The sequence below is a fragment of the Crinia signifera genome, chromosome 4 (assembly GCF_055691185.1).
Source record: "Crinia signifera chromosome 4, ASM5569118v1, whole genome shotgun sequence".
NCBI classification, from domain to species: Eukaryota; Metazoa; Chordata; class Amphibia; order Anura; family Myobatrachidae; genus Crinia; species Crinia signifera.
In genome coordinates this window covers 331,796,779-331,819,768 of record NC_139220.1, presented here as the reverse complement: position 1 = coordinate 331,819,768, position 22,990 = coordinate 331,796,779, and the positions used below count along the sequence as shown (strand labels likewise).

Here is a 22,990-nt window from a genome sequence, read left to right as displayed (position 1 = left end):
CCGTCTTGTGCGCGCCGCGTCATCACAGGGAGCCTGTTTGCCCTGTCGCCTGTATGACGCAGAGGGACTCAGTTGCTAGGCAGCGTGACGCTGGTTTTTTCACGTGGGTGTCACGGACGCCCCGGCGCGGGAAACGTGGGTCAGCGTGCATTATTGAACTGGGGATATAAGGTGAGCCTGTTCTATGTATGTTTGTGCCTGATGACGATTTTCTAAATAAAATCGAAACGTTGCTGACTCCTGCTATACTGCTTTATTGGATGACCGTGTGCTGCTGTTGCTGCTAACTGGGCAGCGTGAGTATTCTATATACACGGCAGTAAATTAATTAGGCACCACCAGAGAGATATTATATATACGGCAGTAAATTAATTAGGCCCCACCCGAGAGATATTATATATATATATATATATATATTGAAAAATATGTGTGTGAGCAGCGCTCAAAGCAAATAAAATATCACTTTTGAGTCCAGCAAAATACCCTTGGAATAGGGATAATAAAGTTCACCAAAAGTCCACTTATAGACTGCAGCTTCCTCTTTCAATAAGGCACAGCATCCAGGGTCAGGATGAACAAGAAATCTAAAATATAGAAGCAGAAGAGGAGCGCTCCATGGTGCATGTAAAAGATTTTAATGGATATACCACACAATTCTAAAAACAGGTAAAGGCAAGTGCTCGTACCAATAGTGTAAACACTGTGGGCTGGTATATATATATATATATATGGCAGAGGTGAGTCTGATGAAGAGGTGATTAAACCTCGAAACGTTACTTCAAGCGACCTGTGTCCTGACTGTTTATTGGGAGTGCGGCCATCTGCGTATATTATTGGGATCCCACAACGTGGCCTCTCTGGACCGGCACCCTTACAGATATACTCGTGACGGTGTTGCTGCTTCGAACCAAAATTTCTATATATATGGCAGTAAATTAATTATGCCCCACCAGAGAGATATTATATATATGGCAGTAAATTAATTAAGCACCACCAGAGAGATATTATATATATATGGCAGTAATTTATTATGCCCCACCAGAGAGATATTATATATATGGCAGTAAATTAATTAGACCCCACCAGAGAGATATTATATACACGGCAGTAAATTAATTAGGCATCACCAAAGAGATATTATATATATATGGCAGTAAATTAATTAGACCCCACCAGAGAGATATTATATATATATGGCAGTAAATTAATTATGCACCACCAGAGACATATTATATATACGGCAGTAAATTAATTAGGCCCCAACAGAGAGATATTATATATATATGGCAGTAAATTAATTAGGCCCCACCAGAGAGATATTATATATACGGCAGTAAATTAATTAGACCCCACCAGAGAGATATTATATATACGGCAGTAAATTAATTATGCACCACCAGAGAGATATTATATATACGGCAGTAAATTAATTAGACCCCACCAGAGAGATATTATATATACATGGCAGTAAATTAATTAGACCCCACCAGAGAGATATTATATATACGGCAGTAAATTAATTAGACCCCACCAGAGAGATATTATATATACACGGCAGTAAATTAATTAGACCCCACCACAGAGATATTATATATACGGCAGTAAATTAATTAGACGCCACCAGAGAGATATTATATATACGGCAGTAAATTAATTATGCCCCAACAGAGATATTATATATATGGCAGTAAATTAATTATGCCCCACCAGAGAGATATTATATATATGGCAGTAAATTAATTATGCCCCACCAGAGAGATATTATATATATATGGCAGTAAATTAATTAGACCCCACCAGAGAGATATTATATATATGGCAGTAAATTAATTATGCACCACCAGAGAGATATTATATATACGGCAGTAAATTAATTAGACCCCACCAGAGAGATATTATATATATATGGCAGTAAATTAATTAGGCCCCACCAGAGAGATATTATATATATGGCAGTAAATTAATTAGACCCCACCAGAGAGATATCATATATACGGCAGTAAATTAATTAGACCCCACCAGAGAGATATTATATATATGGCAGTAAATTAATTAGACCCCACCACAGAGATATTATATAAATGGCAGTAAATTAATTATGCCCCAACAGAGAGATATTATATATACGGCAGTAAATTAATTATGCCCCACCAGAGAGATATTATATATATATCAGTAAATTAATTATGCCCCAACAGAGAGATATTATATATACGGCAGTAAATTAATTATGCAAAGATGCATGCTGGAAACTGTTAGTACCTCACGACAATGTATAAAGATCTCCCCGAATGTAAGAAAATGCTGGATGTATTTCACATTATTCGTGACTCAAATTTGTTTTATATTCCATCACTTCTAACAAATGAATTTGCTGACAAAAGTATGCATGCTAGATATTGCTAATATCTTCTGAAAATGTATAAGACTCTACAACACATTCTTAAATTGCAGGAAAATGTCCAATGTATTCCACATTATTGCCCTAGCTCTTGAATTTGATTGTATTATATTATGTACTTGTTTTATATGGTGCTTCAATAAAAAAAGAAAATTAAAAAAAAAATTAATTATGCAACACCAGAGAGATATTATATATACGGCACTAAATTAATTATGCACCACCAGAGATATATTATATATATATATATATGGCAGTAAATTAATTAGGCCCCACCAGAGAGATATTATATATATGGCAGTAAATTAATTATGCACCACCAGAGAGATATTATATATATGGCAGTAAATTAATTATGCCCCACCAGAGAGATATTATATATACGGCAGTAAATTAATTAGGCCCCACCCGAGAGATATTATATATACGGCAGTAAATTAATTATGCACCACCAGAGAGATATTATATATATGGCAGTAAATTAATTAGGCATCACCAGAGAGATATTATATATACGGCAGTATAATTAATATGCATCAGCAGAGATATTATTTTATTTAGTAGATGCACCAGTACACTGTTAATTCATTAATATTTATTTATATGTCAGACTCAGTACAGTAGATGCACCAGCAGAGAATATCTTTACTAGTTATATAAGGCTGTAAAAAAATACACCAGCAGGGAGGTAAAAAATACACCAGCAGATGCACCAGTAGACTGGTATACAAGTGGTTAATAAGTTTAACAACAGTGTACACTGCACAGTCATATACACGTCTGATTGAAGTGGCCAGGTAGAGGTAATACTGACTGGGCTTGCAGCCAGTCACTGGCAGTGCAGAGCACACAACAGCAGAGAGCAGAGCAGACAGTGACATTAGTAGGCACTGACTTTTGCCCCAGCAGCAAAAATAAAAACACAGCTCCAGTCCCTAACCTACCTAACCTAACAAAGCTCTGCACAGTACTAAGCACACTCCTATCCCTAACCCTCCTAACTCACGAGTGACAAATGGTGCCGGGCACTTGCTATTTACATAGCGGTCCGGATCTCGCGAGAATCCAGCATCGGGCAATGACATTTTGCCCACGTGCCTGGATCCGAGTCAGACGGGAAGCTCAGAGCGGTGCTCGGACCCGGGCTCAGATTGCTACTGTTTGTGCAGGGTCGGATCTGGGGAATCCAAGCCCACACATCTCTAGTTAGAACATCGTCCTTCAGTCTACATGCAGGTTATATCGGTATATACTGTGTCATAGTAACGTGTATACTGTTACTGTGCTGCTATTTATTATGGAGGATGTTAGTATTGTCCTATTACACAATGTGCTCTCCATCAGACCTGGATAATATCATGTGAAAAGCAAGGATTTACTGTAACCCATAGCAACTAGAAATCCACTCTTAGCAGTCTAGTGTCATCAACTAACACATGTAATAATGATTGGTTACTATGTGATACAGGTAGTACATAGTATTCAGAGTGCGTGAGGTAAGGCAGCAATATGGAGGCATGAGGGAAAGGAGAGATACCAGTGGAGACCTGTAGGGTGGTACAAGGCCGCATACAGGGTTCCTATAATTAGTGGTGTAACTATAGAGATTACTATGGAGCCTGGCTGCTTGGAAGGATCTCCAAAGGTAATTCCACTGCACTCTGTAAAAATAAATACTTGTTAACATACACAGGGAGAGAGGGAGGCAGAGCCAAGCAGTACACATACACAGATAGAGGGAGGCAGAGCCAAGCAGTACACATACACAGATAGAGGGAGGCAGAGCCAAGCAGTACACATACACAGATAGAGGGAGGCAGAGCCAAGCAGTACACATACACAGATAGAGGGAGGCAGAGCCAAGTAGTACACAAACACAGATAGAGGGAGGCAGAGCCCAAAAGAGCATGTACAACGGGAGGGAGGAAGAGCCCAGCAGTGTACGTACACAGGGAGAGAGGGAGGCAGAGCCCAGCAGTGCACATACAAAGGGAGGGCCGCAGGGCCCGGCAGTGTATGTACAGGGAGAGAGGCGGAGCCAAGCAGGGCATGCACACAGGGAGGGAGGCAAAGCCCAGCAGTGCATGTACACAGGGAGGGAGGCAGAGCCCAGGAGTGCATGTACACAAGGAGGGAGTCATAGCCAAGCAGTGTATGTACAGGGAGGGTGGCAGAGAACAGGAGTGCACATACACAGAGAGAGAGGGAGGCAGAGCCCTGCAGAGCATGTACACAGGGAGGGAGGGAGGCAGAGCCCAGCAGTGTATGCACACAGCGAGGAAGGTGGAGCCCAGCAGTGCATATACACAAGGAGGGAGGCAGAGCCCAGAAGTGCACATACAAAAAGAGGGTGGGAGGAAGTTAACAGCAGTGTACACAGAGAGGGATGGAGGCAGAGCCCAGCAGTGTACATACACAGGGAGGGAGGCAGAGCCCAGCAGTGTACATACACAGGGAGGGAGGCAGAGCCCAGCAGTGCATGTACATAAGGAGGGAGTCATAGCCAAGCAGTGTATGTACAGGGAGGGTGGCAGAGAACAGGAGTGCGCATACACAGAGAGAGAGGGAGGCAGAGCCCTGCAGAGCATGTACACAGGGAGGGAGGCAGAGCCCAGCAGTGTACTGGTTAGGACTCTGCTGGGATTTCAGACAAAAGGTTACCGGGATGGACAGGCCACAATCCCAACCCTAACTCTATTAATACCTCCAGAGCTTATAGGCACCTGCAGAGCTAAGACTTCAACTATAAAAGGGGTAAATTAGGTTCACCACAACCCCAGTGCCACCATAAGTTTGAAAGGAAAGAAGATGCACAACACCTCCAGAGCGGACAAGAGGGAAACTAACTAAAACCCACTGAAATGGGAAACAAAGCAAAATGTGGCACGGCTTTACTCCACTGGAAGCGATCCTTCAGCAGACCAACGTACAATTATAAGTAACCCCTACTTAAGTCAGGAACACCAGGGAGTTAAGTGGAAGAATATGGGAGCAATCCCCCACTGAACTCCCAGGAATGCAACAATGCAACCAAATAAGTAATTCCTCACTACCACACTGACTACAAAAACACAGAAGACAGTATGTTCTTGCTATTGGCATAAATGCAACAATGCATGAAGATGTTAATAATACACAATATAACCCGTGTGGGGCTGGATGGCAAACCCCATATCACTCCATACATATACACTCTAACAGGGATCAGCAGAAATACTGTAGATGGAAAAACCAGCACTTAATCCTCTGCAGAACAGAAAGCACTAGGAACACTGGACCAAGGAAGGGTCAGGAGGGATGAGGAATATGGCTGATGACCAGAGAACAGATTCAGATAGACTGTACCAATCACAGGCCTCTGGGTGAAAGGCAGCATGGGAGATAAAGGGAACACTCCCAATCAGAATACCTAAGCTCCATTAACGAGGGGACTTACTACAGATGATCAGCCTGAGAAACAAGGTCCAGAGCTATTGGTCTAATTATACAACAGCTGCATTGCACCTTGAGGACACAGGAGTCAGGCTGCATTCACACAGACCCAACAGGGGTAATTTGTGACAGTACATATACACAGGGAGGGAGGAAGAGCCCAGCAGTGTACATACACAGGGAGGGAACCAGAGCACAGCAGTGTACGTACACAGGGAGGTAGAAGGCAGAGCCCAGCAGTGCACCTACACAGAGAGGGAGGGAGGCAGAGCCCAGCAGTGCACATACACAGGGAGGGGGAGAGCCCAGCAGTGCACCTACATGGGGAGGGAAGCAGAACCCAGCAGTGCACATACAAAGGGAGGGAGGAAGGAAGAGCCCATCAGTGCACATACACAGAGAGGGATGGAGGCAGAGCCAAGCATGTACACAGCGAGGGTGGCAGAGCCCAGCAGTGCACATACACAGGGAGGGAGAGAGGTAGAGCCCAGTAGTGTACATACAAAGGGAGAGTGGCAGAGCCCAGCAGTGCATATACACATATACACAGAGAGGGAGGGAGGCAGAGCCCAGCAGTGCATATATACAGAGAGGAAGGGAGGCAGAGCCTATCAGAGCACGTACACAGGGAGGGAAGCAAGTGCAAGTACTGAGGGAGGGAGGGAGGCAGGGCCCAGCATTGTATGTACAGGGAGGGAGGCAGAAACCAGCATTGTGCATACACAGGGAGGGAGGCAGAGCTCAGCAGTGTATGTACAGGGAGGGAGGCAGAAACCAGCAATGTGCATACACAGGGAGGGAGGCAGAACCCAGTAGTGCACATACATAGGGAGGGAGGCAGAGCCCAGCAGTGTATGAACACAGGGAGGGAGGCAGATCCCAGCAGTGTATGTACACAGGGATGCAGGCATAGCCCAGCAGTGCATGTACAAAGAGAGGGAGGGAGGGAAAGCCCAGCAGAGCACGGACACAGGGAGGGAGGCAGAGACCATCAGTGTATGTAGAGGGAGTGAGGCAGAGCCCAGCAGTGTAGGTACACAGGGAGAGAGGGAGGCTGATCCAAGAATTGCACAAACACAGAGAGGAAGGGAAGCAGGGCCCAGAAGTGTATGTACAGGGAGCAGGAGCCCAGCAATGCACATACACAGGGACGGAGATGGAGCCCATCGGTGCACGTATACAGGGAGGGAGGCAGAGCCCAGCAGTGAACATACACAGGTAGGGAGGTAGAGCACAGCAGTGCATGTACACAGGGAGAACGGCAGAGCCCAGCAGTGTATGTACACAGGGAGGGAGGCAGAGTCCAGCAGTGTATGTACACAGGGATGCAGAGCTCAGAGGTGTACATGCACAGGGAGGGAGGCAGAGCCCAGCAGTGCACGTACAAAGGGAGGGAGGGAGGGAGGGAGGAAGAGCCCAGCAGAGTATGTACATAGGGAGGGAGGCAGAGCCCAGCAGCGCACAAACACAGGGAGGGAGGCGGAGCCCAGCAGTGTATTAACACAGGGAGGGAGTCAGAGACCAGCAGTGTATGTACAGAGGAGGAGGCAAAGCCCAGCAGTGTATTTACACAGGGAGAGAGGCAGAGCCCAGCAGTGTATGTACAGGAAGAAAGCAGAGCACAGCAGTGTACATACACAGGGAGGGAGGCAGAGCACAGCAGCTTACTTACACAGGGAAAGAGGGAGGCAGAGCTCAGCAGTGTATGTACACAGGGATGGAGGTAGAGCCTAGCAGTGTACGCACAGGGAGGGAGGCATAGCCCAGTAGTGTATGTACACAGGGTGGGAGGCAAAGCACAGCAGTGTATTTATAGGGAGAGGGGCAGAGCCCAGCAGTGTATGTACACAGGGAGGGAGGCAGAGCCCAGCAGTGTACGTGCACAGGGAGGGAGGCAGAGCCCAGCAGTGTATGTACACAGGGAGGGAGGCAGAGCCCAGCAGTGTACGTGCACAGGGAGGGAGGCAGAACCCAGCAGTGTACGTGCACAGGGAGGGAGGCAGAGCCCAGCAGTGTACATGCATAGGAAGGGAGGCAGAGAACAGAGAATGTCTGTATGCCCTCTCCTGGCAAGATATTTCCCCATATGGTGCTCTGTCTGTCCTAGTCACCTACTGTATCTATCCGTCAAAACCCCCTTATGGTATTCTATGCATACATTTGTCTGTGTATACCACCTTCAATCTGCTCTATATGGCGCTGTCTGTGTATATACCCCATATAGTGCTGTCTGTCCATCTGTTTATCAATACTGCCAACACACTCCTCTGATGTTGGACAAGATGTGACTCTTGGGTAAAACATTTGTTGCATTCGGAGCATTTCTATGGCTTCTCTCCTGTGTGACTCCTCTGATGTAGGACAAGATCTGACTTCTGGGAAAAGCATTTTCTGCACTCAGAGCATTTATATGGCTTCTCTCCTGTGTGACTCCTCTGATGTAGGACAAGATCTGACTTCTGGGAAAAACATTTGCTGCATTCAGAACATTTATATGGTTTCTCTCCTGTGTGACTCCTCTGATGTCGGACAAGAAGTGACTTCAGGGAAAAGCATTTGCTGCATTCAGAACATTTTTATGGCTTCTCTCCTGTGTGACTCCTCTGATGTGTGACAAGATGTGACTTCTGAGTAAAACATTTGCTGCATTCAGAACATTTATATGGCTTCTCCCCTGTGTGACTCCTCTGATGTAGGACAAGATTTGACTTCTGAGTAAAACATTTGCTGCATTCAGAACATTTATATGGCTTCTCTCCTGTGTGACTCCTCTGATGTAGGACAAGAAGTGACTTCTGGGGAAAACATTTGCTGCATTCAGAACATTTATATGGTTTCTCTCCTGTGTGACTCCTCTGATGTCGGACAAGATCTGACTTCAGAGAAAACCATTTGCTGCATTCAGAACATTTATATGGCTTCTCTCCTGTGTGACTCCTCTGATGTTTTACAAGATCTGCCTTCTGAGAAAAACATTTGCTGCATTCAGAACAATGATATGGCTTCTCTCCTGTGTGACTCCTCTGATGTTTTACAAGATCTGACTTCTGAGTAAAACATTTGCTGCATTCAGAACACGTATATGGCTTCTCTCCTGTGTGACTCCTCTGATGTATTACAAGATCTGCCTTATGAGAAAAACATTTGCTGCATTCAGAACATTTATATGGCTTCTCTCCTGTGTGAATCATCTGATGTAGGACAAGATGTGTCTTCCGGGAAAAACATTTGCTGCATTCAGAACATTTATATGGCTTCTCTCCTGTGTGACTCCTCTGATGTCGAAGAAGAAGTGACTTCCGGGTAAAACATTTGCTGCATTCAGAACATTTATATGGCTTCTCTCCTGTGTGACTCCTCTGATGTAGGACAAGCTTTGACTTCTGGGAAAAACATTTTCTGCATTCAGAACATTTATATGGCTTCTCTCCAGTGTGACTCCTCTGATGTATGAGAAGCTGTGATTTATATATAAAGCCTTTGTCACACTCAGAGCACACATGTGGATTCTCTCCTGTGTGACTCCTCTGATGTCTGAAAAGCTGTGATTTACATGTAAAGCCTTTGCCACACTCAGAGCACACATGTGGTTTCTCTCCTGTGTGACTCCTCTGATGTATGAGAAGCCGTGATTTACATGTAAAGCCTTTGTCACACTCAGAACACACATGTGGTTTCTCTCCTGTGAGACTCATCATGTATGAGGTGAGAAACAAATTAGTTGCTGAAGGTTTCTTCTATCCAGAAAATAAAATAGTGTTTGTTCCTCCTCCTGAGGTGTAAGGAGATATGATGTATTTAGTTGGCTTGATCGGAGAACAATTTCCCTTTCCACGTCGTCTTCATTTGAATCCTGTTCCTTATATGTCCTGTAAGAAAGCTAATATGTAAAAGCATAATGGTTACCAGGATAACGCTACTTATATTGTATAAGATGTATATTTATACACAATAGCAAATGTCACAGACACTGACCATGATGTTACATTTGTGTACAGATGTGTCCACATACATCCAGCCTCCTTGTGTGTTAAACAGTCCTTGTAGCTGCTCCATTCCATAGTGGGACTGTAGCACTGAGCATCTTTTCCATTAACAAACCTGGAAAAGCTCTTACAATTTTCTAACCTTGGACGTCCAAAGCTTATTCTCCAATATTCCACATCACTTAGGAGTCCAAGCTATAGCCGAAAGGCTAGGAAAGGATAATGACCTGAGAGTGGAACACCAACACCTTCTTCGGGATGCTATTCTTTTTATTTTACAACACAATTATTTTCTTTTTTTGGACAAGCACTATTTACAAGTCATGGATACCGCAATGGGAACCAGGTTTGCACCAAGCTACGCTAATTTATATATGGGGCAATTTGAGGACCAACTAATTTGGGGGAGAGAGTTTGGCGCAAGCCTGGTTTTCTATGGGCGGTAAAACGATGACCTTTTTATTATTTGGGATGGGGATGCACTTTCAGAACAATCTTTTGTAGACTATTTAAAATCACAATGATAATAATTTCAAGTTCACCCATCACTTTCACCCCACCAATATTTAATTTTTGGGTATCTCATTGGAGATCATGGGAAATCAGATAGCCACAAAGAACCATAACAAAGAAGTAGGGATAAATGCCTATTTACACTTTCAAAGTGAGCACGACCTCCCCTGGAAATTAGCAATACCTAAAGGTCAGTTTACATGTCTGAGAAGGAAATGCTCCAACACTCAAAATTTCATGTTCCAGTCCAAAAAAATGACTTCCGCCTTTTTACAAAGAGACTATCCTCCAGACCTAAGAGAGAAAGCATACATGGAATCACAAAACTGCGAAAGAGAACAACTCTTTAAAGGGAAGAATAGGAGATAGGATGAAGGCCCTCAGAGACCTCTGACTAGAAAACTGGCGTACATTGCCACTTATAACAGTGCAAGCAGTAAGATCAAAGATCATAAAAAAAGAACTACAACATCCTCAAACAAGACCCAATACTGAACCAATCCCTTCTAGTTGAACCCCCATTCATCTTCAAGAAGAACACCACTCTCAAAAAACTGGCTCCCAGCTTTTTGAAAAATATAGATCAGATTCCGGATTCTATGAACACATGGCTTCCAACCAAACCAAAGGGCTGCTATAAATGAAACACGTGCACACATATGATGAACACAAAGACTTATCAAGTTTCACAAAAAGAAAAACCTTATGTCCTAACACAATTCATAAACTGTAACTCCACGTATATCATATATGTTCTGAGGTGTAACCATAACCTTCACTATGTAGGTCTCATGACCAGATAACTAAAAATTAGGTTCCTTGAGCACCGACAAAATATTATGAAAGGGATTCTAACGCATAGTGTATCAAAACACTTCTTCCTTCACCATAATATGGACCCCTCAGAATTGAAATTTGTCGGGATAGAACACATTGCCCCAACACCAAGATGGGGAGACCTCTTTAGAAGCCTTGCCCGTCAGGAGGTCTTCTGGATGCATCAACTAGGTTCAATTCATCCGTTAGGCCGAAAGGAGTCTGTTGAACTAAATATTCTATTATGAGTTTGCCTAACTAAGCTATCTGTTAATAATTAAACCTATTTTCGATATATCCCCACTCCCCCCACTTTTTCTCCCTTCCTCCCCCCTCCCCTTCCCTGCTTTCTCAAAGGAGAAAATGACTGAGATAATAAAAAAGTGAAAAAGAAACCTTTACAATAAATAAATAATGCATAGAATTTATGATTTAAATATTAATAAAAAATAAACAACTGATTAGGAAAATATTTTTTCTGTCATAAATCACTATTTACTAAGATTATGCGAAATAAATCCATATTACGACAGTTTGAGCTGTTAGAACACTAATCATTCACCACCACCACCCCCCCCTCTCTCTCTCTCCCCATTCTTTCCCTTCTGTATATTTTGATAGGAAATGTGTCAGTTAAAGGACTTGAATGGAAATAATTGTTCACCGATAACACAATCTCACATCAAAAATATTTCATACAAATATTGTATATTTGTATTATAAGAATCTGCCACTTCTTTTTCACTTTCAGCAATAATTCTTTGCAAAGACCCTTTTTTTGTACATGTATCCTTATATATCCAAAATGGGACGCATATATGCCCCACTTCTGTCATCCTATAGTCCCATTAAAGCCCCACTTCCGGCAGCCAAACCATAGTGTTATGCAGGGCACTATTCCTGGGAACACCCGCACTTCGAATGACGCACTTCCGTCCTTGGCGTGTGCGCTGTATATACTTCCGGTCACCGGGTGCATGCTCCTTCACTTCTCTGGAGGGAGAATGAAGTGCGGCATTCCTGCTAACACTTCCACCCCACTTGGTCAACTAACCTATAGAAAGAGTAAATAAACGCCACACTTTTTGGTGGCGTTTTTTTCGGGAATCCCCAGACGTGAATGTATAACAGCCAATACAGGCTAACAATACTAACAACACCTGTAGGAACACAGATTATTGCGAGACTAGCCGGGACACATGACCTCTGTCCACCAATGAATCACCACCATAATATTAGAAATATCCTTAAACAACTCCCATTCTAGAAAGTTTATAAAAAAAACATTATGTATGTTGTTGATATGAATGTACTTTGCCTCCTTTTCATTCTTATGTACCATGTGACCATGTATCATGTGATCAATTACTACTTCCTGAAGCAGTATAAATACCCCCCTGGGAACAAACACACCCTATCCTTTGGTAAAGCTGTGGAATACAGCGAAACGCGTCAGTTATGCCACCCAGACCCTATTGAAGGAGTACTACCCAGATTCCTGGCATTTGTTTTCCTGTCACTCTCGATTGGGACCTATCCGAACCAGCCCTTTATTGGAAACCTCCACTAGTTCCAGAACAGGAGCCGTATCTCCATTTACTGCCAGCGCCTTGCACCTTTCAAGTTAATTTGGACATCCACTTGGACAGCATAACATCTGCTGAGGAGGTTGCTGACAGCACAGGACGGCTACCCACCAGTGGACGGTAATACACTCAATCATTTGGGTATGATGTAAAAAGGGCATAATATGAACAGACTGATCCCACAAATATTGGCACATATCCCCCCTACTACACCAGGAATCATGGGACATTAGTCTAGTGCACTAGCATTTTTTTTTATAATTTTTATATATTTTTTTATTTTTTATTATCTTACAGCAATTGCTTAGTAATACAAATACTGCTCATTTCTTAATCATTTGACTACATTGTGTATAATAAATTGTATGCTTATATTGTGAAACCATTCCAATTGATCACACATTTTTTTTCCAACCAGCGCTGCTTAAACACCTGTCTTTTCCATTAAAATGCATCTTCTTCGCAGAGCGATGTGACAAGGACGCACAAGCAGCTTCTGATAATTAAAATATGTGGAATCCCTGCATTGTGTCTACATAAGAAATGCTACTTTAGTGTTTTCCAGTTTTTCATATGCAGATACAGCAGTGGTCACACACAATATATAGGAATGCCACATATTTTAATAAGCAGAAGCTGCTTGTGTGTCCTATCGCATCACTTTGTGAATAATGCGCATAACAAAAAAAGTCACATGATCAGACGCTTGGCGGTACCCAGTCATAGTGCGCTCACATGTTATGTGTAACCCGACTTGTGGTGAGTGGGGGATAGATGCATGCGGACACATCTCTGTGTTCCCAAATTGCTGGGACTCTATTTGCAGTCACACGTACAGCACAAAGACCTCTACCCTCCTACAGTATACACAGATTATTAATGTGCCTATAATTGTTGTATAATGTTTTTCCTCTGACCTCAGATGTACAGAACATACAATACTGACCATACATGGGTAGCACATGCTAGTGATCCTGTCCCCCCTACGGTCAGCTGATGCAGTAGGATGTCACCACACTCTCCAGGTACACCATAGGTATATGAACAAAGTGATCATCTCACTTTCACTCAGCTCAGTGTGATGTGTGCAGAGGAACCAGGGTTCACACATTTCTATGTTAAAGATCTGGAGAGGTTTGGTGCTTGGGAATCAGATACAAAAAAAACAAAAATAGGATTTTAATTACCTAATGGCAAATCCTATTCTCATAGTCCATATGGCATACTGGGGTCTCAATATAATGAGAATTGAGGGTTCTCCGCAGGAGACAGGCACATATAACTTTCTCCACATTCACACCCACAAGCCAGTTAAGGAAAACTGTGCCCAAAGGAGAATGAACGTATGTTAGAAAAGGATATGCGTATACATGATATGTGGTGAGATTCATACCAGCACAACACAACAAACACAATAACAGTTAACAGAACTGGCGCCCAGTATCCCATATGGACTATGAGAACAGGATTTACTGGTAGGTAATAAAATCCTATTTTCTCTATCATCCATATGGGGTCTCAATACGATAAGGATGTCACAAAGTTTCCAGAATGGACGGGAATGTGTGGAGACTGCTGTAAAACCACCTGCCCAAACTGGGTATCCTCTCTGGCCAGAGTATCAAACTTGACCACGTAGCAGCTTTGCTGAGCTGCAGGGCTGAAACCCCATGGGCAGCCACCCAGGATGATCCCACTGCCTTTATAGAATGAACCTTCAATGAGGTTGGTGTAGGCAATTTTGCTGCCCCATAAGCCTGTTGTATAGTAGAACAAATCCAACGGGCAATCATCTGCTTTAAAGCAGGACAACCTTTCTTGTGTGCACCATAAAACACAAAAAGCCATTCTGTCTTACGCACTCGAGCAGATCATTTAACATACGCCTTAAGCATTCGAACCACATCCAAGAATTCTGGAATTCCAGGATGATTGGAACTAAAAGGAACCACAATGGGTTGGTTCAGATGTAATGCCGAAACCACCTTAGGCCGGAACTGCGGACAAGTCCAAAGCTCTGCCCTATCTTCATGAAAGACAAGATACAGGCTCTTGCATAACAAGGCTCCCAATTCCAACACACATGGACAGGGGCATAACTAGAACTTTATGGGCCCCATAGCAACATTTTGAAATTGCCACTACAATGCACATTAGGGGGAGAGAACAAAGCGTGAGGGAACTGAGTGGCAAAGGCCATGATGCATTAAAGTACAAATGCATTAAAAACCCTGCTCCGCTGCTGAGGGTAGTGCCAGCTGTAACTGACATTACCCATAGAAACCTATGGCTTCTCTCTGCAGTGCTGGGTGAGGAATCTGACATGGATCCCTCCTAACATGCCCTGCAGTCACAGGCGTCTCTGCCCATGTGCAGGCGGAGTCCTGTGTCACAAACCCTAAAGTCCAGACAGCTTGAGGGATCACAAAGGGCAGCTCTTACCAGGAGAGCTGCCCTTTGCATTTTTCATCGCAAAGGGGAAGAGAGAAGGGGAGAGAAAAAAAGGGGAGAGAGAAGGGGATGGGTCGAGAGTAAAAACGATGCGGGAGAAAAAGAGAGGGGAGATAGATGAGATAGAGAGGGTGAGTGAGACAGGGGAAAGAGGGAGAGAGAGGGAGTGAGACAGGGAAAGGGGGGAGGGGAAGGGAGTGAGATAGAGGAGCTGAGACAAGGCAAGAGGGTACGTGGAGACAAGGGAAGAAGAGGAGAGAGGAGGGGAGGGGCGAGGAGGAGAGTAGAATGGGAAAAGAGGAGTAGAGGGGAAGGGGGGACAGAAGAGGAGGAAAAGCGGGATACATGGGGGGAGGGGATAGAGCAGAAAGAGGGGTGTGCAATGATTTGAAACTTGGAACAGTGGCCAGGTATCACTTTAATTCCCCTCACCTCCCTCCCTGCAAGACTGGTCTATTTCTCACCTGCGTTGGAAGTAGTGGATGAATCTCCTCTACTCAAGCAGGCTCCGGCAGTGGTGGTGTGGGCGGTACTGTGTCCAGGCGTCAGCGGGTCAAAGCCCCGGCTCCAGCACTGGCAGTAGTGTGTAACTGCGTCCCAATGCTGGCAGTTTGTACACCAGCTGCAGCAGTTGGGGTGACCGGTGCAGTGTCCTGTTCCCTGGTGCCAGCTCCAGCAATCATGGAGGTGGTGGGTTTGGTGTACTGTGCGCCGGTGGGTCTATTGTGCACCAGCTGTAGCAGTCGGGTGATGAGTGTCTTCCCCAGCGCCGGCTCCAGCAATCGCAGTGGTGGCGAGTGTGGTGTTCTGCACCCCGGCAGGTCTCCTGTGTGTTGGCTGCTTGTCATCTGCGCTAATAGCCACTGAGGGGGTGGGGGGTGGGCACGGACGGCAATGCGGCAATATAGAAAATAATTAAAAGGGAGCAGGAGATAGCGTGCTAGGTCCTTGGGCCCCCCAAGCCCTCGGGCCCCATAGCAATTGCATACCCTGCACCCACTGTAGTTACGCCACTGCACATGGAGCCGAAGCCAGTGCCAAAAGCACCACCATCTTCTACGTGACGTGCTTCATTTCTGATGTTTCCAAAGGCTTGAACCAGGATGACTTCAGAAATGATAACAGCGCATCCAACTCCCCCTTTGTGCCGTAGATGGCACAAAGGGGGGGGGGGGGGGTTGGATTTTCAGAACCCCTTGGAGAAAGGTCTGAATCTCAGGCAAGACCACCAACTTCTTTTGAAAGAAAATGGACAGAGCCGAGATTTGAGCCTTTAAAGATTTCAAACGAAGGCCCAATTCCAAACCTGCCTGCAGAAACTGCAAGAAGCAGTCTAGTTTAAAGTCTGCCAATGGAAAGCTCTCTTTTTCCCACCAGGCAATATACAGTATTTTCTCCGAATATAATGGTAGTGGGATGCAGTTACCAGTTTTCTAGCCTGGGTCATGGTACAGATTACAGAGGCAGGAAGGCCCTTGTGGGCCAAAATCTGCTGCTCAACCTCCAGGCTGCCAAATAAAGCCGCCCTAAGTCCTGGTAGACTACCGGGCCTTGGAGGAATAGGTCATCTCTCAAAGGTAGATGCCAAGGATCTTCGGTACTTGTGTACTTTCACGGCACCCATCGCATGCCATATGTAGTGGCATGCGATGGCATGCGATTTTTGCCGTTTTATGCATTTTTAAAAAATCGCATCACATGCGATCGCATGCGATTTTTAACAGAAATGCATCCAAATGCAATGAAATTTGTATCAAACATGTTCAATGGCCCCCAAATGTCATTTTTCAGGCTGTACCACCCCCACTATCAACGCGAACCCGAAGCGTGGCGAGCGCAGCGACCTTTTCATACCCCCACTATCCACGTCGGCGTGGAGTTGAGAATAGAAAGTGTGGCAAAAGCAGCGAGCCACCGAGCCCGAAGCTTGGCGAGCGCAGCGAGCCCCGCGAGGGGACGCGGACACCTGTGAAACCCGCAAGGGGACGTGGATACCTGTGAAGGTATCCGTGTCCACTCGCCACGCTACGGGCTCAGTGGCTCGCTGCGCTCGCCACATTTTCTATTCTCCACGCCAACGTGGATAGTGGGGGTATGAAAAGGTCGTAGGACGCGTACCGCTGCACTCGCCACGCTTCGGGTTCGCGTTGATAGTGGGGGTGGTACAGCCTGAAAAATGACATTTGGGGGCCATTGAACATGTTTGATCCAAATTTCAATGCATTTGGATGCATTTCTGTTAAAGATCGCATGCGATGCGGTTTTTTACTATGCGATGGACATCGTGGGAGCCGTGATTGTACACAAGTACAAGTACCGGATCTTCTACTAACATGGCCTGAAGATCCACGTACAAGGCCCTTCAAGGCCAGTCTGGTGCTCCAGTATTGCCTTTAATCTTAGACTTTGCACTCTCTTTAGGACCCTTGCGAGCAAGGGGATTGGAGGAAAGATATACACTACATTGTATGACCAACTTGTTGTCAGAGCATCGTCCACTTCCCAGTTGTCCACTCCTAGAGCAAAGATTGCTGAGATACCCCTGACATGATGTTCTGCCCATGAATCTTGGTGCTTCTCTCTTGCACGCTACGCTCTGTGTACCTCCCTGGCAGTTAATAAACGCAACCGTTGTTGCGTTTTCCGACTGGACATGTATTGCTTGGCCTCTCAGCAGAGAGCCAGCCTGCAGAAGAGTACACTGCTCTTAATTCCAAGTTGTTTACATGCAACTTGTATTCCCGCAGAGTCTACTTGCCCTAGAAGTGTACCCCTTATGTCACGTCCCCCCAACCGAGCAGACTGGTGTCTGTCATGAGTAGAATCCAGTCCTGGAGCCCAAAAATCGGTCCCACCAACAGGTTGGAAGACTGAAACCACCACTGCAGAGATAGCTTGGCTTGAGACGACAGACTTATCCTCTTGTGCATGTGGAGGTGTGAGCCGGACCACTTGCTCAGCATATCCAATTGGAAAATACTGGAGTGGAATCTCCCTTATTGGATTGCCTAGAAGGATGCCACCATCTTGCCCAGTAACCTGATACACTGATGGACTGAAATGAGGTCCTGAACAAGAGCTTCTGCTATCAGTTACTGAAGTGCTATCACCTTGTCCTCAAGGAGGCATACCTTCTGGTCCACTGTTTCCAAGATCATCCCCAGAAATTGGATACATTGGCTCAGGACCAAGGAGGAGTTTGGTAGATTCAAGAGCCACCTGCGCATTGACAGCACCTGTATGGTATGATTGATTGTGAGAATATATTCACCCTCCGACCTTGCTTTTAGCAGTAGGTCATCCAGGTAGGGAATCACATTTATCCCTTGTGACCTGAGCAGGAGCATCATTTCTGCCATCACCTTCGTGAAGATGCACCGAGCTGTTGACAGTATGAAAGTCGAGACTTGGAACTGATTATCTCGTAGGGCCCGCAATGACTCCATCCTGAGTTTGAACACCTTTAGATAGGGGTTAAAGGATTTCAGATTCAGGATTGGCCTGACCGAACCATCCGGCTTTGGTACCACAAAGAAGTAGGAGTAATGCCCCAGACCCCGTTCCTGCAATGGGACAGGTACTATGACCCAGGATTGCATCAGCTTTGTGATTGCTTGCTGCTGGATAACCTTGTCCTTCACAGCTGCTGGAAGTCCTGACCTGAAATATCTTCAGGGAGTCGATCTGTTGAACTCCAGTCTGTAGCCCTGTGAAATAAGATCCATGGAACCTAGGCACGAGGCATCCCACATGTGACTGAAGTGCAACAGCCAAGCTCCCACCATGAGCATTTCTCTGGGTGGGTGAACACCGTAATGCAGAGGGCTTAGACGCAGCTGCACTTGAGCTATGGTCTTGGGTCCCCAACATCAGAGCCTTTCTGAATTTTTCTCATGGAACTCTATTGGCATTGTTACATAGTTACATAGTAGGTGAGGCTTATAAAGGCTTGCGTCCATCTAGTTCAACCTATGTTTATAATAGTTTCTCCCTTGTTGTATAGTATGTTCCGATATTTTAAAGACAGATTATGTTACTTATTCGTACCCGTGGAAGTTTTTAACCAATAAATGTTTATCCAACCTTATTTTAAATGTATTTATAGTGTCTGCTGACACCACTTCTCCAGGAATAGAGTTCCAAAGTTTGACTGTAAATAATTTTTTTCTTCTAGATGAAGTAAATCTTTTTTCTTCTAATCTAAACTCATGCCCTCGCGTCCTAGATTCCTGTCTAGCAGAAAAAAGGGTGTTTGACAGTTCCTTATATTGGCCCCTAATGTATTTATACATATTGAGTATGTCTCCCCTAAACGTCTCTTCTCTAGTGTAAATAGTCCCAGATTGCTTAATCTTTACTCGTAGCTTATATTCTCCATTCCCCTAATAAGCTTTGTGGCTTTTCTTTGGATTTTTTCTAATTCTATGACATCCTTTTTATAGTGCGGGGCCCAGAATTGTACTCCGTATTCGAGGTGCGGTCTAACCAATGATTTGTACAGAGGTATAATTACTTTTGAGTCCCTAGTTTCCATGCCCCTTTTGATACATGCTAGAGTTTTGTTGGCCTTTTTTGTTGCTATATTACATTGAGCACTACACCCTAGTTTGTTGACATTGGAGGCACCTCTGACCTTTGGGCACAACCTGGAAGCCCAAAAGGACTGCTGGCTAGGTCCTGAGAAGGGACGGCAGACCTGCTTGGATGCCATAGGGAGAAATGTACATTTCCCGGCAGTAGCCTTAGAAATCCAGTCATCTAATTCGCTCCCAAACAACCTTTCCCCCATAAAGAGTAGACACTCCACACTGCATTTTGAGTCAGTATCCGTGACCCATTGACGTAATCACAAGGCCCTCCATGCCAGTGCTCAGTATGCACTTGTTTGGCAGAGTATGTGAGTGCTTGTATCAGTCTGAGTGTGGAAGATAGAAAGAAAAAGACCCTTTTTGTTGGGGCACTCTTGTCAGACAATATGATTGTTATGATGGCGTTCAGTCAATTAGAGGGTTGTACAAGTGCTAGGAATCTAAGTGGTAATTTAGTGTTTATTGGGGTGTAGTAGGGGGAATTCCCCTATGGATTTTTTTCGTAAAACTCGCTTTTATTAATTCTTTATAAAGATAAGTCTATACATCACACACACACATACATAAGGACACACAAAACATATAATATTTACACTTCTTAGAAGAACACCTTTCAGGTTATGAGTTTATGTCCCCTTGCTTGGGTAGGATAAATTGTATAATCTTATTCGTCAGAATAGAGTTCAGTAGAAAAATCTACTGCAAATATTTGTGACACTTAGAGCAACAAAAAATATTGGTTAAATATTTGCCCCTCCACTCCTCTCCTGCACCTCACTCTCCAATCACACACACACACGCACACACACACGCACACGCACAGTTTAGTTTCACTTCAGGACTGTCTGACCTGGCTACACGACCTGCTCTATCACTTTCAGTTCAGGACTGCCTGGCTTGGCTACACAACCTGCTCTATCACTTTCAGTTCAGGACTGCCTGACTTGGCTACACGACCTGCTCTGTCACTTTCAGTTCAGGACTACCTGGCTTGGCTAGACGATCTGCTCTGTCACTTTCAGTTCAGGACTGTCTGGCTTGGCTACCTGACCTGCTCAATCACTTTCAGTTCAGGACTGCCTGACTTGGCTACACAACCTGCTCTGTCACTTTCAGTTCACAACTGCCTGGTTTGGCTACAGAACCTGCTCTGTTACTTTCAGTTCAGGACTGCGTGGCTTGGCTACACAACCTGCTCTATCACGTTTAGTTCAGGACTGCCTGGCTTGGCTACATGACCTGCTATGTCACTTTCAGTTCAGGACTGCCTGGCTTGGCTACACGACCTGCTCTGTCACTTTCAGTTCAGGACTGCCTGACTTGGCTACACAACCTGCTCTGTCACTTTCAATTCACAACTGCCTGGTTTGGCTACAGAACCTGCTCTGTTACTTTCAGTTCAGGACTGCGTGGCTTGGCTACACAACCTGCTCTATCACGTTTAGTTCAGGACTGCCTAGCTTGGCTACATGACCTGCTATGTCACTTTCAGTTAAGGACTGCCTGGCTTGGGCTACACAGCCTGCTCTGTCACTTTCAGTTCAGGACTGCCTGGCTTGGCTACACAACCTGCTCTATCACGTTTAGTTCAGGACTGCCTGGCTTGGCTACATGAAATGCTATGTCATTTTCAGTTCAGGACTGCCTGGCTTGGCTACACGACCTGCTCTGTCACTTTCAGTTCAGGACTGCCTGGCTTGGCTACACGACCTGCTCTGTCACTTTCAGTTCAGGACTGCCTGGCTTGGCTACACAACCTGCTCTGTTACTTTCAGTTCAGGTGTGCCTGGCCTGGCTACACGACCTGCTCTATCACTTTCAGTTCAGGACTGCCTGGCTTGACTACACGACCTGCTCTATCACTTTCAGTTCAGGACTGCCTGGCTTGGCTACACGACCTGCTCTATCACTTTCAGTTCAGGACTGCCTGGCTTGGCTACGCAACCTGCTCAGTCACTTTCTGTTCAGGACTGCCTGGCTTGGTTACACGGCCTGCTCTGTCACTTTCAGTTCAGGACTGCCTGGCTTGGCTACGCAACCTGCTCTGTCACTTTCAGTTCAGGACTGCCTGTCTTGGCTACACAACCTGCTCTGTCACTTTCAGTTCAGGTGTGCCTGGCCTGGCTACACGACCTGCTCTATCACTTTCAGTTCAGGACTGCCTGGCTTGGCTACACGACCTGCTCTATCACTTTCAGTTTAGGTGTGCCTGGCCTGGCTACACGACCTGCTCTATCACTTTCAGTTCAGGACTGCCTGGCTTGGCTACACGACCTGCTCTATCACTTTCAGTTCAGGACTGCCTGGCTTGGCTACACAACCTGCTCTATCACTTTCAGTTCAGGACTGCCTGGCTTGGTTACACGGCCTGCTCTGTCACTTTCAGTTCAGGACTGCCTGGCTTGGCTACATGACCTGCTCTATCACTTTCAGTTCAGGACTGCCTGGCTTGGCTACGCAACCTGCTCTGTCACTTTCAGTTCAGGCCTGCCTGGCTTGGCTACACGACCTGCTCTGTCACTTTCAATTCAGGACTGCCTGGCTTGGCTACATGACCTGCTGTCACTTTCAGTTCAGGACTGCCTGGCTTGGCTACATGACCTGCTGTCACTTTTAATTCAGGACTGCCTGGCTTGGCTACATGACTTTGCTGTCACTTTCAGTTCAGGACTGCCTGGCTTGGCATAAAAAGCTGCTCTGCTCACCTTACTCTCCCGTATCACTGGCCGGCCGCAGTTTCCCACATACACCGGAGGGGAGAGGAGGATCCGGTTATTTTTCTGCCTCCAGTTACAGAGATCATACAGCAGTCACGGCAATACGGATTCTGCACCTGAGTATAAGGAGACAATGGTGATAGGAATAACTCACATACACTGGTGTAAATTGGCGGCACTCACAGACTGGTCTCAGTAAGTCAGATAGTCCGTCACCTCATATAACGTTTCCCTTTATTCCAACCGTCGTCAGACACAACGGTATAAATGTTACCTTCCGGTGTAGGATCAAAGAGCGTGAATCTGCCTCGAATTTCCATTCTTCTCTTAATTAACAGAGCGTATCCATCACCATGGTAACTGTAAATAATCAATACTGATCTAAGAGCACATCGTTTAGCTTATATTATACGGGTAGAGATACAAAGCTCGGAGAAGTTTTACAGCGATTTGGGCCAATTTCATCCATCTCCGATGGATCGGGCTGAGAAATTGGCCC

General features: G+C 45.2%; 2 protein-coding genes across 2 annotated transcripts in view; both read right to left on the bottom strand.

Annotated features, from left to right (window-relative positions):
- LOC146075992 (uncharacterized) overlaps positions 1-22,990 on the bottom strand; it is a 411,577-nt gene that overhangs the window by 120,436 nt on the left and 268,151 nt on the right. The gene's annotated exons all lie outside the window — the stretch shown is intronic.
- Positions 2,885-22,871, bottom strand: LOC146075991 (uncharacterized). The gene is made up of 2 exons (XM_083185746.1): positions 22,480-22,871; positions 2,885-9,702 (listed from the first exon to the last, which is right to left on the bottom strand). Exon 2 carries the CDS (start codon positions 9,529-9,531, stop codon positions 8,410-8,412), a length of 1,122 nt encoding a protein of 373 aa, XP_083041872.1. The 5' UTR covers positions 9,532-9,702; positions 22,480-22,871; the 3' UTR covers positions 2,885-8,409.